The sequence below is a fragment of the Clarias gariepinus genome, chromosome 10 (assembly GCF_024256425.1).
Source record: "Clarias gariepinus isolate MV-2021 ecotype Netherlands chromosome 10, CGAR_prim_01v2, whole genome shotgun sequence".
Taxonomy (NCBI): Eukaryota; Metazoa; Chordata; class Actinopteri; order Siluriformes; family Clariidae; genus Clarias; species Clarias gariepinus.
This window is the reverse complement of record NC_071109.1, coordinates 16,215,519-16,231,973: the sequence shown is the minus strand read 5'-3', so window position 1 is coordinate 16,231,973 and position 16,455 is coordinate 16,215,519. Positions and strand designations below refer to the sequence as shown.

The following is a 16,455-nucleotide window of genomic DNA, read 5'->3' as shown; positions in this document are numbered from 1 at the left end:
CGTGTATGAAACCCAAAATTTATTTTGACCCATGCCACATGGTCTAAATTTATTTAATGTATTTTGGGATAAATTTCATGAGAAATTGCTTTTATCTTGCCACCCTACTCCACATAACAGTCACGAGGAGAATAGACAGATAGATGCTTTAATGATCCCAAATGAAATTCCAGAATATGAGGAATTGTAATCGCACGCAGGTAGTGGCCAGTAATTGCCAGATATTTATGCTGCTACTTTGCCATTAGTCTTTCGCCAGCCTCCTTGTTATGTTTTGGTCTTATACTTTTGGAAATTTCGAAGTCCATGCTACACCTTATGTTTTGGAAATTATTTTGTACTCAAAAATACACATGATACACAGATACACATGTTTATGGAACCTTATAAGGCTTATTCAGGTGTAGTAATTATGAGGAAAACGTGCTTATGAATAGTGTTTAAACACTTACCGGCATGAAGCCTGACACATGAACCAGATAGTATAATAGATCTGTACTCTAAACAAGTAGCATTGAGAGGTCTCAGAGAAGAAAGAGAGAGAGAGAGAGAGAGAGCTTATAACAGTGTGGCCAGGAGACCAGGAGTGTGCTTTTCCACAAGGAGGTCAGGTGGCACTATCTCTCTAGATTTATAACCTCTGGATTCTTTCTATGGTTCTCATGTCACAGAGAAAGCCTCCTTTGTGGCCTCTTCTATAAGCCTATAAGGCCACACCCCTGCTTTAACCTTTGTGCTACCTGTCTCATTTTCATAGCTCAATGAGTTTAAAAGGACACAGAACACAAAGACATTCAGTGGACATGGTGCCATTAAGACATTTTACTATAGCTTTCTAAATATATGTGAAATAATTTTGAATCTTTGTCTTGTTTTAGACACTTGCTGAATGGTGTTCTTTTTTTGTTGGATTGTTCAAAGATTGCTGCAGTGAGATATTCGCCCTAGTCTCCCCTCCCCCCACTGGTTTCCCCAGCCAATAGAAACTTCCACAGAGCTCACCTGAAGGGATTTGCTTTTATGACCCGCCCTGTCTGCTGACTGGATAGGTGAAATGTTTTGCAGCTCAAGCTCAAGTCCCAGTGGTTGTTTGCACAATAGCACAGAGTGAGAACTAGAGACATATTTGCTTCAACAAACTGCTCTGAGAATTAAGATAAATTGCTTAGGAGCCATTTCTCACTCTTTTCTAGTTTTATTTTAACTTTTATAAAAGTCTGGTTGATTTGATTAGGATAGGCAGAAAGACACTCGGTATTCGGTATCTTCAGCATGACTTTCTGGTTGCTCTAGACACACCCCACCCTTGTTTTTTTTTCTCCTGCCAACCTTCTTTTTCCTCTTTCAGTTTTGTTGTAATACAGATCTGACAGATCCTACACCGCAGACATGAAGTGTGACAAAAAGACCTGTTTTGCTGAGGTTAGTGACTAAAATTAACTTTGTTAAACATAATTTTGTAGTTTTACTAACTATATCTTACATTGCTATGGAATTCATTGGTTTCTAACACTCATGGGATTGATTATATGAAAGATGAGTCACTGTGGTAAGTAAATACTTTTTTGTTTAGTAAAGTATAAGTTTTTAGTCTACTTTATGGCAACATTGTGATAAACAAACATAATTGGTGATTCCACTCATTTTCATTTAACAATTTTGAAGGTTTGTTTTTTGCACATGTAAAAAGTCATTACCTTATATGGGTCACTCAAGCAAGGCAGAGAATCATGTTCTGCAAGTCTGTTGACCAATCCCATGTGACAGTTAGAATGCTTGGTTGTGTGAACACAATTTCCTTTTGTCTTAGTTCCTAGAATCTACAAATGTGTGCAAACTATACTGACAGTATTTCAAATCAATTGAAAGCATATCTACCGTATGTGACCTTTGCTCAGGTATGGTGATTCTCCCTGTTGTTAAAGTTGATTATTGTGTGTGTGTGTGTGTGTGTAGGATATGTGAATGTAGTGAGTGTGTGTGTCTCATGGTCCCACAAGATTCTTCACTGTAGCTTATCAGGGCTACATCTGTTTACCGGAACCTTGCTTAAATGTTGTTCATGCTGTTATGCTGAGAACTAATATTTTCTTGATATTATACAAAGCCATGTGATTATACAAAGCCTTTATTTTGCCTGCTTTATGTAGGTCCATAATAGCACAAATAGGTTAATTCAGTTTTGCTTCCTCTTGTGTAACGTCTTAGTGGGAATCAGTTCAGTTGAGACTGATTTAATGTTTAAGATGTTGGACTATGGTTTGGAAAGTTCCAGGTTCAAACCCCACAACGTGCATGTTGCCCCTGTTGGGCCCTTGAGCAAGACCCTTAATGCTCAACTGCTCAGATGTATAATATGATAAAAAAAAGCAAGTTGCCCCAGTTAAGGGCATCTGCCAGATGCTATAAATGTAGGTTACCAGAACTTGTCATTGCCTAGCTGTTATTTATTATTTACAGAGCACCAAACCTTTGGTTTAGTATGTGTTAAAAAATTGACAGTTTGTTCATCTTTTATGCAAAATTTGTAAGTCTTTGGTGATTAAAGATTGAATTATACTACCCTTACACTATCTAGGACACACAGGGTAAATATTTATAAGCAGTGGTAGATTCAACTTTAAGGGCACTAGTGGCTCAGTGGTAGGTGTTTCGCCTGCCAAGTGGAAGGCCCGGATTCGATTCCCAGCCAGTTCCCAAACCCCAGCCACTGGATGCAGTGCCGGTCTCAACCCCGGATAAAATGGGAGGGTTGCGTCAGGAAGGGCATCCGGCATAAAACCTGTGCCAAGTTGTAGTGCGGACTGGGTATTCCGCTGTGGCGATCCTTTGCCAGGAGCATCCGAAAGACTAACAACAACAGTGGTAGATTCAATTTTGTTTACTTTTGTATCTCATTAAACCTCCAGTATCTTTGGAAGTCCTCATGAAGTCCTTTTAAACCATGTTCCCCCCTCCTTTCTCTGTCTGATTTGTGTTGCAAATGAGCAGCAATACCTAGAATGAGGCAGGAGCAAAACACAGGCCCTGCAGTTGAAAATGGCTTTGTTTAGCATTTCTCTTTGAGGCTGAGTTTCTGTCATAATGGGCGGGGTGGGCAGTAGTGTCAGGTTGGTTCCTCACAAAATGTACTGTCAACAAGTCCCTGCCTGTGATGGGATCATTAGGCGCTGTTAAGCATTTGAGGTCAGAAAATTTGTGGGTGTTAAAAAGAAGAACCTCTTGGACTGACAGTTCTGTGAAAGGAATCTCCTATCTGTCAGACTTTCTAGGAGTTTTGATGTGTATTTAGGATGCTGGTTAGTTTGACGGACTTGTATAATTTACCAATTAAACCCAGCATGGACAATTACTTTTTTTTTTTTAAATATAAAAAAAAATAGATAATATTTTAAAAGATCTCCTGTAATATACATTTTATTGTCCCGAGGTGAGAGTAGTCAGGTAGTCTGGCTGTGACATTTTGTTGAGTCCCTTTCGTGTGTGTGCTACTTTTGCCTGGAGGTGATTTGCATCACATTTCCATAATGTTCCCCCTCAGTTTCATTGAGCAACGCACATTCTCAATGTTGCAACTTTCTGAAGTCTCAACACTAAACACTTCTAACAAGCTCTGACTGGCATACCTCTACAGTCAAGTACCCAGAGGAGGACAACCACTGTCTTTCATACAAAGTATTTTATTATACAATTTTTGCTGCAGCTGGTATTGGGTAAAGATGAATATCATAGTGAAATAGTTCAGTTTGCATCTTGGGTGGGTATACATTTTCCTGGTCCTGTGTCCTGTAATAACTTTTTTTTGTTGCATGAAAATGAAAAGATCAAGTTAAAAGCCACATCGTATATTTAAGTGCCTTGTTGCAATTTACTTCTTTATTAACAACAAACCCTAATCTTTGCCACATTTTCTTTGGCTTTTCTTCTGCATTTTACAGGATGGTCTAGTACTTTTGTTACTGCAACAGGCTAATAAATGTCCTGATTGTTGCCCTAGCAGGTCTATCAGGGCAGAGAAAGCATATTGTTGAAATAACTGATCAAAGCTTTTGATAACACGTCATAGTAATGCAGCATATAAATGGTGGAATGGGTGTGGCCAGGAATAAGCTTGGCATGGGTTGTAGGTTTTCCAGGAGTCAGTATACGTCTGTTAAGGTGTTTTAAGGCTCTTCTGCCATTGATTATGCTTTATTAAAGAGAAATACAATTTAGTGTTTGTGTTTATTTATTTATTTAATTTTTCAACTGCAGATTTACTGATCACCACCAAGCTTGATAAGACATAACGGACACGTTACACAATATGTCAGAAAATAGTTAATAGGACAATTAGTAACAGGAGTCATCCTTGAGATGTAATCAACTCTACTCAGTGTTACTCATTAAGAAAATGAGCAGTACTAGAGCTACTGTGGAGCCATATGTACATTCAGCGAAGAATGCTCCCCTCCTTGTATGGAGTGGCAGTGTTTTACAGGGGTGGGTTGCTAGCTTGATGCACAGTTGTGTCTAAGAAGTAGGCTCAAAAGTGACAGCCCATGGTGTTGGAGCTTAAACTAGAACCTCATGATCAGCAGTCTCTATTGGTTTAAAACAAATAGATAAGGGTTTTATTTTGTTCACATGAATAGTGGATAATAAATTATAACCTTCTTGCACTACAGTAAAAATATATAAATATATTATTACTTTTAAAACATGAAAAGTGTACTGCTCCCAGAATATGGCAATGACAAAAAAGTACAGATCTAAAAACGTGATGATGATTATTGTTATTATTGGTCACAGAAACAAAATGTGGTATTCTTTTTTTTATGGAATTCTCTCTATTTTTTTTAATAGTCATTTTTGTATAGTTGGTTAAATTCAAATAAAAAGTTTTGGGGGGTGATTACCTATAATACAGCAGCGCGAGAGAGAACCTTTGGCTCAGTTGTGATCACATGATGCTCAGCAGACAAAGCCCATGTGTGTGTGTGTGTGTGTGTGTGTGCACGAATATATGCACACAGAATATTTGTATAAAGTAAATTTTTTTCATGCACTTTACCTTTGAAGAGAATCGTGACTGGTGTTTCACGAGAGAAGAAGCAAGAGGAAAATGGCAACTGTATAGGATGACTATCATGTTTGATATATATATATAGATAGATAGATAGATAGATAGATATCATATATTTTATGTATATTTTTTCTTTTTTCTTTTCTTGAGAACTCTCATTCCCTATTTTCTGATTCTGATCTCATTTCGAGACTTAAAATACTGTAATTTTAAAGATGAGTTGTAGTTTTAACAACAAAATTAACTAATCAAATCTTGTCCTGCTGGTTAATGTTAACTTTTTCCTAAACATCATGAAATGTGCCACTTTAGAATCCTACCATATATTTATTCCATCCATTAACTAAATCAGGTGATTAAAGTTAGCACAATGCTTCAGCTAGATAGGGTAGAACTAATTCATTCAATACAATTTAATTTTTGTAAAATCACCCATTTTGTGCACAGGGGGGATTAATGTTTGGTATGGATATGTCATGGAAATTGCATAATTGTGGCCTGGCAACTGGTTTCCTGGCAATATAAGGCTAAGAAAAGCCATTAAAAATTTAGCCACAGCAGGATTTTCATAGTAGAAAGCCTTTATGCCTACCAACAGGTTGCAAATTTTTTTTGTGTAAAGTAAAGTGCTTGCCCCTTCTGATACATCTTATTTTATGCATGCAAAGAACATGCACAGAAAGGCATGGTGGTGGTAGTGTTTTGGTCTGGGGCTTCAGGACCTGTACAACTTTACATAATTAAAGAGACCATGAATTCTGTACACTGCTAGAAAATCCCTAAGGTCAAGCACACTCAAGCAAGTCCACCTCTGAAAGGCTTAAAAAAGGTTTTGGAGTGGCCGAGTTAAATTCTGGGCTTAAACCCGATTGAGAACCTTAAACTGGCCATTCATACTCAAAATACCTTTATTATGGCTGAATTAAATCAATTCTGCAAAAAGCAGTAGAACAAAATTTCTTTACAGTGATGTGAAAGACGCTTGATTGCAGTTGTTGATGCCAAGGGTAGCACAATCAGTTATAAAGTTTAGGGGCAATTAGTTTTTCACATAGGGCCTTTCCCTTAATGAATGAAATCATCATTTAAAAAGTGCATTTTTAATTATTTGTTTTATATTAATTATATTTGTTTGATTTAAATGTGACAAATATTTAAAAAAAAAAAAAAAATCAAGAATGGAGCAAATACTATTTCACAGCAGTCGGACAAGAATAATGGTGCTGTTTAGAGTGTCGCAGTGTATTATTGCAATGTTTTTCAGTGATTTTGTGCAGCTTTATTACAAACACAGGTCATTCCTAAATTAAACTTCTCATGAGCTTATTTTTCATGTTGTGCCATGTGATTTATGGTGGTAGTATAGTAGGTTGTAGTTTAATTAGTTTAATAATGAAAATGTAGTTGTTGTTTGTTTACTATATTATTTTACAGGCATAGTACTTATATAAAAGAATTACTCATGCTTATTTATTTTGAGTAAACATATCCTTAAAATAAAAAAAAGACCACTGGGGCTGTGGACTGTGGTAATCAATAAAACTGGAACAGATTGGAACACAAGAAAAACACAACAGGAAAAAGGAATTTAGAACGTGTAGTAAACCATGGTAAAATAAGAGTCCCCAAACCAAAATAAGAGTCATCAAAACACAAAAGTTTTTTTTTTTTTAACCTTTATTGAGAAACACTATACAGGCCAGTCATGTGCATTAGTGTTATGGTATACAATGCCAATATATGTGTTTATATCATAAATACTTTTGTTGATTTGCATAGTTACATCAGAGTTGTGTGTCTGTAATATAGAAAAAAAGAAAAGTCTTGATGGGAGCCCTACAAGAAAAAAAATAAATTTTACTTTATGATCACTACACTTTAGTTTCTCAAAAAGTAAATAATCATCACTGTTTTTAATTTTTTAGATGCACTGATTGATCAGCTAGTGACCAGCCAATGATTTTTAGATATATGTGATTCTGTCTTTCAGAAAAGTGTTTTAGCTAGGCGTTTAGGGAGCAGATTAGCAATGCTCTTGGGGGGGAGGGGTGTCATACCTGCACTCTCATTAGTCATAGTGACACTAGCCGATGACAGGCAGTACTAAGTGTACCCCCTTACCTTGCTTCAACAGTATATATATATATATATATATATATATATATATATATATATATATAATAGAACATTTAAAAGCAATTTGGAGTTCATGGTTTTAGGAGGAGAAAAAGGGAGGGGAGAAAGATTGTTCACAACTGGATAGCATTCAAGACAGTTGCCAGTCTTCCCAGGTTCTGCGCTACGCTCAAAGAAAAACTCAGACCCTACAGGCCTCACTGAGCATAATAAGTGTTAAAGTCTATGACGATTAGATGAAGACTGAACAAGTATGGTTTGTTTGGAAGGGTTACCAGACAAAGATAGGACTAGACCTTCTGTATAGGAAGAACATGGAAGAACGACTGTGGTACCCAAAATTGCAGCTAAAGCTTGATTCAAATTGGGTCATGCACCAAGACAATGATCAGAAGCACACTAGTAAGTGCAAAGTGCACATTAAAATGGCTGAAAAATAAAAGAATCCAGGTTTAGGAATGGCCTAGTCAAAGTCCCGACCTCACCACAACTGAAATGCTATGGTGAGATCTTAAGAGAGGCGTGCATAAACTGAAACAATTTCGTAAAGAAGACTAAGCCAAAATTCCTCTACAATCATGTGAGAGACTGATAAAGTCATACAGGAAATTATTCTTTAATTATTGCTGCTAAAGGTCGGTCTACAAGCTAATGACTCATTGGGGGTACTAAGTATTGGCCACATTTTTCTTTCTGACTTCATTTTTGTTAAATAAATAATGACACCGTGAATAAAAGTTAAATGTTGTTTTTCTTCTGAGGGTGTATTTGCCTATTACTGAGACCCGCTACAATCAGATGACGTTAAAGAGGTTTTTAACTGGACTGTATTCTGTATGCATATCCAATGCCAAAATAAACAACTTCTGTGCTAGTTATAATTCAATCCTTCAAAAAAAAAAAAAAACTTTTTAAGATAAATAAAAAATTGTTAAAGACAACCTTGTGTTTTCTAGACATATGTAAGTCTGAAAATGGTATTTATAAAGTTACTTCCACTAACTTTGGACAGAAAATGTTTGACATCTATTCTAATGTAAACACAATTAGGGTGATTTGGCCAGATGCTTGTGTAGACTGATACCAACTTATTTGCTGAAAGTGATTTTAACTTCAGGTTGGCTGTGTTTATAGACAGTGTGTTGCCACATATGTCAGGCAACTGTATGATTTAGGCATTCTAAACCATCTAATTTAAGCTTTCCCTTCATGTTAGTTACATTACCATCCAGTTATAACTTCGTGAACCCTTCATATGTCTTGAAGGGAGTTGAGGCAGGTCCAAGTGCAGACTTTCATTATTAAAGTGATGTTTTGACATTATAAATAAATGAAAATGTTCACACAGAGACATGATAACTATGGCTGGGCTAGAACCTATATAATAAAACTATAACAGAAATACAACCGTATAACAACAGTGAAGGCAACAGCAGTGAGAACAATATATATTTTAAAAGCTGCAGTATATTCAAAACTGTACTGCTAGGATTCTAAAGAGTGCACAAAAATATTACCATATTACCTCCATCCATAAATCTCTTCATTGGCTCCCTGCTTCATTTAGAAATGAATACAAGGTTGTCTTTCTTACCCACCAGTGCATCTATGGGGATGCCTCTCCCTATCTCAAAGAACTTAAAGAAATGATGTATTGAACAAATATTCTACAAAACACAAAAGTCAAAAGAAATGCAAAAACATAAATAAATACGGGGAACACGATGACAGCCCACCTATCATAATAGTTACAACAAATTACTTTACCTGGGTTTTCACAGACTGGGTCACAAATATGTGAAATATGCAACCTAAAATTATAAAAACATGAAAATGATATCACCAGTTTTGCCTTGACAGTGCAGCTTCTTGGGCTGATGTCCTGCGTAGAGATATCATACCACTTGTGTTCAGACCTGTTTGGAATGCATTGTGCGTTCAGAAACAAGCTTCACTTTTTTTTTTGCAACTTAACCTTGTAGATGTTATTCTTCAAAAAGTCTAAGTATTTAATCGAAAGTTTTTTTCCCTCTGTTTTTACCTTAGGCATTAATGGTTGTGTGTTGTGGTGTATGTTAGTGGTAAGGGTCCAGGATACTTTATTTAATGTAGAAAAGCAGCTGTGTTGATTAACTTTAGTCTATTTTATGTACCAGCAATGGCATAGTATACTTTGATTTTTGTTCTTTGTTGGAATATGTGGGTGTGCAGCAGGCATGCTTTGCTGGTATATTTACAGTGCCTTCTCTAGCATCCTTCAGTAGACATATGCTGTAACATGTTGGTATGAGAGTAAACACATAGGTGCGTCAAGATGGCGGGGTGGCTCTCATTTACAGTAGCACAGCTGCTGTCTGCAGACACATGAAGTTATGTATATACATACATGTATATGCATATGTAAAAAATACTGTATATACATTCAACTTATCAAAGTGCGCTTTAGTGAAATTAAATGATCCATTTCTGCAGTTTTATTTAACACAGTACAAAACAACCATTGTGTATAATCTATTAGATGACCTATAGCAAGGAATGGTACCTAATAAACATCTATGGGTTAAAGTAGTGCAAAAGGCTCATAATTTGCATAGGTTTTGACTAGGGTTTAAAGTCTGGATAAGGGTCTAATTTTTATTTCTTCAGTTCTGTCATGAACTGAATATTTCTTTTCACTAAAGCCAAAACATATTCTTCTTGAGATTGTTTCATTGTTTTCTTTGTTTAATTTAATGACCACATACTAAATAAATCACACTTAAATAAAGAAAAACAAAAACCTTTTGTACAAACAAATATTAGCTAGCTACAGTATATTTACCAGTGTGGCTAAAAGTGTATACACATCAACATGAAAAATGTATGTAATGTAAATGTGTGTCTCTCTCTCTCATACACGCACACATGCGCACGCACACACACGCGCACACACACACACACACACAATGACACACTTAGTTAGTGCTGTCTGTGTGTGTGTGAATATAAATAAATATATATATACACTATACAGTGTGTGTGTGTACACACACACACTACCAGTCTTTGGACATACCTCCTAATTTCATGTTTTTTTTTTTTCAAAATATGCAATAATCTCCTTGAAACAGTTAATATTGAGATGTGTCTGCAACATATGCTCTGTAAAGCTTTCATAGCTGCTTCAATCTAAGGTTCTTTATATTGGTGATTTTTTTGTTTGTTTTGTTTTAGGCTGGTAACCCTAAATAAATTTCTCCTCTGCTACAGTTTTAGTGTCTCTTTCCTGGGATGGTCTTCATAAGAGCAAGTTTTATCATGGTGTTTATGGGTTTTGCAAATACAATACTGTTCTTGCAAGAACTATTACAGAACAGGTGACCTTTGTGTCTTGTCTTAAGTTAGTAACAACTGGCTGTTGTTGTTACTACCTTTGTTATTACTTAAGTTCAAAATTTTGAATGATACTGTGTATATCAGTTCATAGTTACAGTATAATGAACAGTTCTATTACTTGCAGTATTTAATTTAGCTTTTGTAATCCCACATGTCCCAAACATGTCTTATGTTTCAACAAATTGGAGAACACATCTTTACAGCCTTCTGCAACCATTTCCTGTCTTGTTTTCACAACTTGGGTAGTTCTTCCTATCTGTGGCATGTGGCCTGTTGCCACATAGTAGAAATAGATCACTATTAATGTTGCCTATTTCTTTAGAACACGGCCCTCGCTTATCAAGTTCATGAATTCAGAGTTGTCAGTTGAGTCCCTGCTGGTAAGACATCATCTTCTATATAAATATTTCCAAACTGCTGAAAAAAGTTAAATCTATTTAGGTTGTAAAAGTTCATGAGGCATTCTTTTAAGAGGAAGTAGCTGAATGTTATTGAACAAAAGATCTAAGCACTCAGTGAGATGTGAAAGAGGGGAAGTGAGTAGTAACCCATGCTCTGTTCCTTTTCGTTTGTCAAGTACACAGCCTGTGAGATACATCATGTATTCACGCAAAAATTATAAACCTTTTTTAATTAATGAACCTATTTAGTGATCAGGTTAATAATACAAGATGGCTATAATTTATTGTTTACATTACAAGAATAATCTCCTAAATTAGCCTCTTTTTATGTGTGGCAGGTGCACAATTTATGCACAGCACAATTATTTAATAAATATTTAAATAACATTTAATGAACATTCAGTGACTTTTATTAGTGTCTGTGATAAGAATGTCAGCTTACAAAACTGGAAGTTATTTGGTTTTATATATAAGAGAAGCTGTTTGAATAACTACTTAGACACTTTTGAGAACTATGGTTTCAAGTTTTGTGGTTACTTAAAAGCTAAAGCTGCATGAACAAACAAGACACTAATGCATGTCTGCCAGCATTTTTTTTCATGTATGTTTTAAATATTGCTTATCACCACACATGCTGTTAATTTGTTATAAGCAGACACTGTTAGCATGAACAACATGAAAACATTTTGCATTTACAATGAATGAAGCCCCCAGGTACGACAGTGACAGAGGAGTGCAGGGGAACTTTCCATTCTCATACTGAGCAAAAGTCTTCTGCTGTCTGTGGTCTAACAGTCAGGAAGTAGCAAGAAACCCATTGCTTAGTGATGCATTTCCTGTCACTGGTAGATTCACAGGTCAGTGTGTGGCAGTCATATTTCTCTTCAAATTTATTAGCACCACTATTTTCTGTTCTCATCCTCATAACTAAATATATCGATATAATGATCATTTTATGTGTGAATAAAACGATTCTTCATGTCCCCAGAAGCACTTCACAATTTGAGAAATACGTCCACTTCACAATTCCTGGAATACGTCCATGCAATTAGGGAATATTACAGTACTGTTTAGTCCTAGTCCTCCTATTAGTTCTAATCACAATGTGTGCCTGTGGAAATAATCTTTCTTTAACTATCAAACATAGCTATGTTTTTTTTTTTCACTCTATGTCAGCCCATAAACCATTCCAGAACATTTTTTGCAGTATGGCCAGGTGTGATATCTTGCTGCACAAGGCCACTGCCATTAGAAAGGACTATTGCCATAAAAGGTTGTTCTTGGTTGTGCACCAACACTTATGTTGTTAGTATTTGCCAAAGTAACACCAACATGAATGCTGTGTCAGAAGGATTCTCAGTAGAACATCACCAGAGCATCACATGCATCAGTTAACTTGGCTCTTATCCGTAGTGCATCCTGGTGTCATCTCTTCCGCCCATTAGCAACCATCACACAACCAGCCACCCACATGATTTAAAGATCACCTTTTTCCATTGCTGCATGTTCTACTTCTAATGCACACATTTCTAGGTGAAGGACGACAGGCAACATCATAAGCTTTGTGACCACTCTGTGGCTATGTAGCCCCATATGCAGAAAAGCTGCCCACATACATATGTTTTGGGCAAACATACATCATGTTTTCTCTATGGCCCTCTATTTCTATGTTGCAGCAGCAAAGAAACATAAAACATGCAAACATGAAATGGGGACAGTGCAGTGTATAAATACAAAAAAGAAAAGTAAAAACCAACATTTATACACAGTACAGTGTATAAATACAAAAGAAAAAAGACAATACAATAATTACACTTTCAATCAAATTGCACTAGGTAATATAATATTGCAGTTTTAAAAGGTGTTATTGCACAACTGCTATTGCACAAAAATGTAAGATATTGTTACCATATTGTGAGATATTTTAGCTTTATATAAAATATTGTTAACATTGTAACTATATTGTAAAATTTAAGTATTGTAACAACAATATATTGTAACAAAAGTATAAAGCAGTAATAACAAGTGTGTGTTATGGTGAGAGTCTTTCTCCAGCAATGATGGTAGCCTCTGGTATTAATAAAAAATTTTTTTAAATCTTTAAATGCCATCCTCCTTTTTCCCACCTTCTGTACAGTGTCCAGGGGAATTTCCAGAACTGAGCTTACCTCCTTTATCAAATCCCCAAAACTGAGCTGGCTTTCTTTATCAAGAAATAGATATGACTAGTCATTCTGACTGCTTTAATGTTATAGCTGATCAGTCTATGAAAGTGTATTTGGATCAGTGTATTTGTTCTTTTTTTTGTCTCTGGTAGTTGTGTTTTCCCAACTCCACTTGGTGCCAGATTAACTTTAGCAGATCAACTCATGCCATTTTTAAAGAAAAAAATAATTCATTTTGTCACATGGTAATTGAATCTGACAGAGTTCAACTGGCATGTAATTAGTAATTTATAAGTAACTTAAAATGTATAATCCTTGTTAAATCATTAGTAGTGATTTTAGGCCTTTGTTGTCAAAAAAATTATACTATACTGCCCCTTTGGCCCATTTTCACTATCATGTTGTTGCAGTTGCTCACAATGGCAGCAGGTCCCTGAGTCACATCCTCACAGGAACTGGGCAAAAACTATGTTCATCTGACAGGAGCTGATGACCTTGTGAAATAGGCTTTTTTTCTGGTATAAGTAACATTTTATTAGCAATTTTTTTTCTATGGCGTTACTTGTTTTGTATCATTCTCTCCGTGATGCTTGTTTCATCCTTCTCTCTAAGTAAGCAAATTGTGCCATTGTGTGTGTGTGTCAGGATGCATGTGGGAAGAAATAATAACATTGCTTTGCTTACTTATTAAGACTTATTATTATTATTATTATTATTATTATTATTAATAATAATACTAATACTACTACTACTAATAATAATAATATTAGTAATAATAATAGTTTTCTCATTTGGAATATTTTGAAAAATGGTATTAATCCTTTTTCAAATAATTCTATTTGATTCTGGAGTAAAAACATTGTCTCTCCAGATACTTTTTAGCAATTGGATTGAAAATTTTTAAAATACCTGTAACCCTGTTCCTAAGTCAATGTGTAAAGCCCTCTGTGCCCTCTGCAGAACTTATTTCTCTTAATTACGTCCCTATTTCTTTCACTCCAATGCTACTCTATATAAGACTTGTTTTTCACTGCAACATATGACATTTTGACAAACTTGCCCATCCTCCACTTCTGTCTTTTTGTGCATTAGCTAATATTTATGGCATATATGGTATCATGTATTTGTTTGGCTCATCAAAAGAGTTTATGATGTTGCCTTCATATCATGATGCCCTTAAATGGGCTTTTTCCAAATAAGAATTTAACCAGCAGGGAGATACATGATTTAGTAATTTGGTAGTGTTTAATTGCCTTATTTTCATGTTCAATAGCAAGCTTGGAAAAGATTTCAGAAAACGAAGTTGTTTTGGGTCTTTAGTTTCTATCACAGAGGACTCATTTGTACACAAACTTGCCTTTTTTAATTCTGGATGTCATACCGCTAACTTTGAGGCATACAAGGGCTGCATACAATATTAACACCTTTGGTGGAGAAAAAACAAAGTACCAAACAGCCGAATTGTCTCTGTTGGTGTGTTTGCTCAGTGGAGTTCTGTATATGCTGCAACAGACATGCTGATGATTCCTCTCATCAAACATAAATAACAGGCTGCATTAAATCTCATGGATTAAAATTTAATTAAATTTGATTTTATTTGTATAGCACTTTTAACAATTGACATTGTCGCAAAGCAGCTTTACACAATCAAAAGAATTATTTAAGTTTCTATGAGATGTGAACGTGTATGAATCAAAATGATAAGACTGTCCTTGATGAGCAAGCTAAGGACGACAGCAACAGTGGCAAGGAAAAACTCCTTGAGATGGTAATAGGAAGAAACCTTAAGAGTAACCAGACTCAACAGGAATCCCATCCTCATTTGGGTGAACGGATAGCAGAGATTGATGTGCATCATACTGAGACTGAAAGTTCAGTTTTACAGAGGATATTTTAAGTTAAAAGTGAGTGCAGTTCATTCCTGGAGGCTTAGGTAGACTGTAGGAAACTCCAGTCCTGAACTATAGAGCGACTGAAGTCCCAAGTCCTCAAGGAACAGTTGTCTGCATCAGCCGAGGACAGGACTGTCTTTGTGGAAAAGTGGAACCGTCCCCAGTCACCACACGCATCCCAGGCAGACCACACGGGGCATCCATGCGACCAGAGTCCCAAACAAGTTGCAGGACACCAATACGAGTCAGACAGCTCCAGGGAGCAGAGGGGGTCTGGATCAGGAGCGACATGTATAGCTCAACAGAGAGACAGGTAGAGGGAAAGAGAGATGGCAGTTAGGTATTTTCACAGTCAAACAATGTATAATGTGAATGTATATTTCGTGCAGAGTGCAAGCAGGGACTCCGGCATGACTAACTATGACAGCATAACTAAAAGGGAGAGCCAGAAGGAAACACCAACATGAGGGCTCCCTGAGATGTAAAGTGACCAATTACTTCACCGTCAACAAACCTGAGTGATCAATGAGAGTGGGGAAGACAGCACTATAATACTCTACGATGAGTTCCCCAGATCTGCTCCTTTACCTAAGGCAAATCTATTTACAAAAATGCTTGATTAAATAAATAGGTTTTTAGCCTAGACTTACACACTGAGACTGTGGCTGAGTCCCGAACATTAATTGGAAGACTATTCCATAACTTTAGAGCTAAAAAAAAGCTCTGCCCCCTGCTGTAGTTTTTATAATACGTGGTACTGACAAGCAGCCTGCATCCTTTGATTGTAGTAGGTGTGGCAGATTGTAAGACACAAGCAGTTCACTCAGATACTGCGGCATTTAATGCTTTATACGTTAAGGGTAGTATTTTAAAATTGATGCGAAATTTCACAGTGAGCCAATGTAGTGTGAAGATAAGCTCGTATCTTCTGGTTCTAGTGAGGACTTTTGCTGCTGCATTCTGGACTAACTGAAGCTTGTTTATATACCTAGTTGAACAACCAGACAGTAAGGAGTTACAATAGTCCAACCTAGAGGTGATAAAAGCATGAACTAGTTTTTCTGCATCGTTTAGTGATGATATATTTCTTATCTTGGCAATATTTCTGAGGTGAAAGAATGCTATCCTGGTAATATTATCTACATGTGCTTCAAAGGAAAGGCTGGGATTTATAATCACACCAAGGTCTTTTACTGTTGCACTTGATAGAACAGAAAGGCCATTTAAGGTTACAGTTTGATCAGAAAGCTTACTTCTAGCTGCTTGTGGTCCTATGACTAAAACTTCTGTCTTATTAGGATTAAGCAGAAGGAAGTTAGTTAACATCCAATCTCTTATGTCCTGCACATATTGCTCAGCTTTAGTAAGCTGGTTTTTCTCATCTGGTTTTGCTGACACGTATAACTGTGTGTCATTAGCAT

The 16,455-nt window shown here is 36.1% G+C and overlaps 1 protein-coding gene across 7 annotated transcripts in view; it reads left to right on the top strand.

Moving 5' to 3' along the window:
* Nucleotides 1-16,455, top strand: part of elf1 (E74-like ETS transcription factor 1) — a 59,619-nt gene that overhangs the window by 17,489 nt on the left and 25,675 nt on the right. For 2 of the 7 annotated variants that reach the window (XM_053505440.1, XM_053505436.1), the window contains exon 2: nt 1,349-1,422. The exons of 2 other annotated variants lie outside the window; for them this stretch is intronic. In XM_053505440.1, coding sequence (XP_053361415.1) covers nt 1,390-1,422 — 33 coding nt within the window. In that variant the 5' untranslated portion in view covers nt 1,349-1,389. 3 more of the 7 variants (XM_053505435.1, XM_053505439.1, XM_053505438.1) reach the window with 3 other exon arrangements.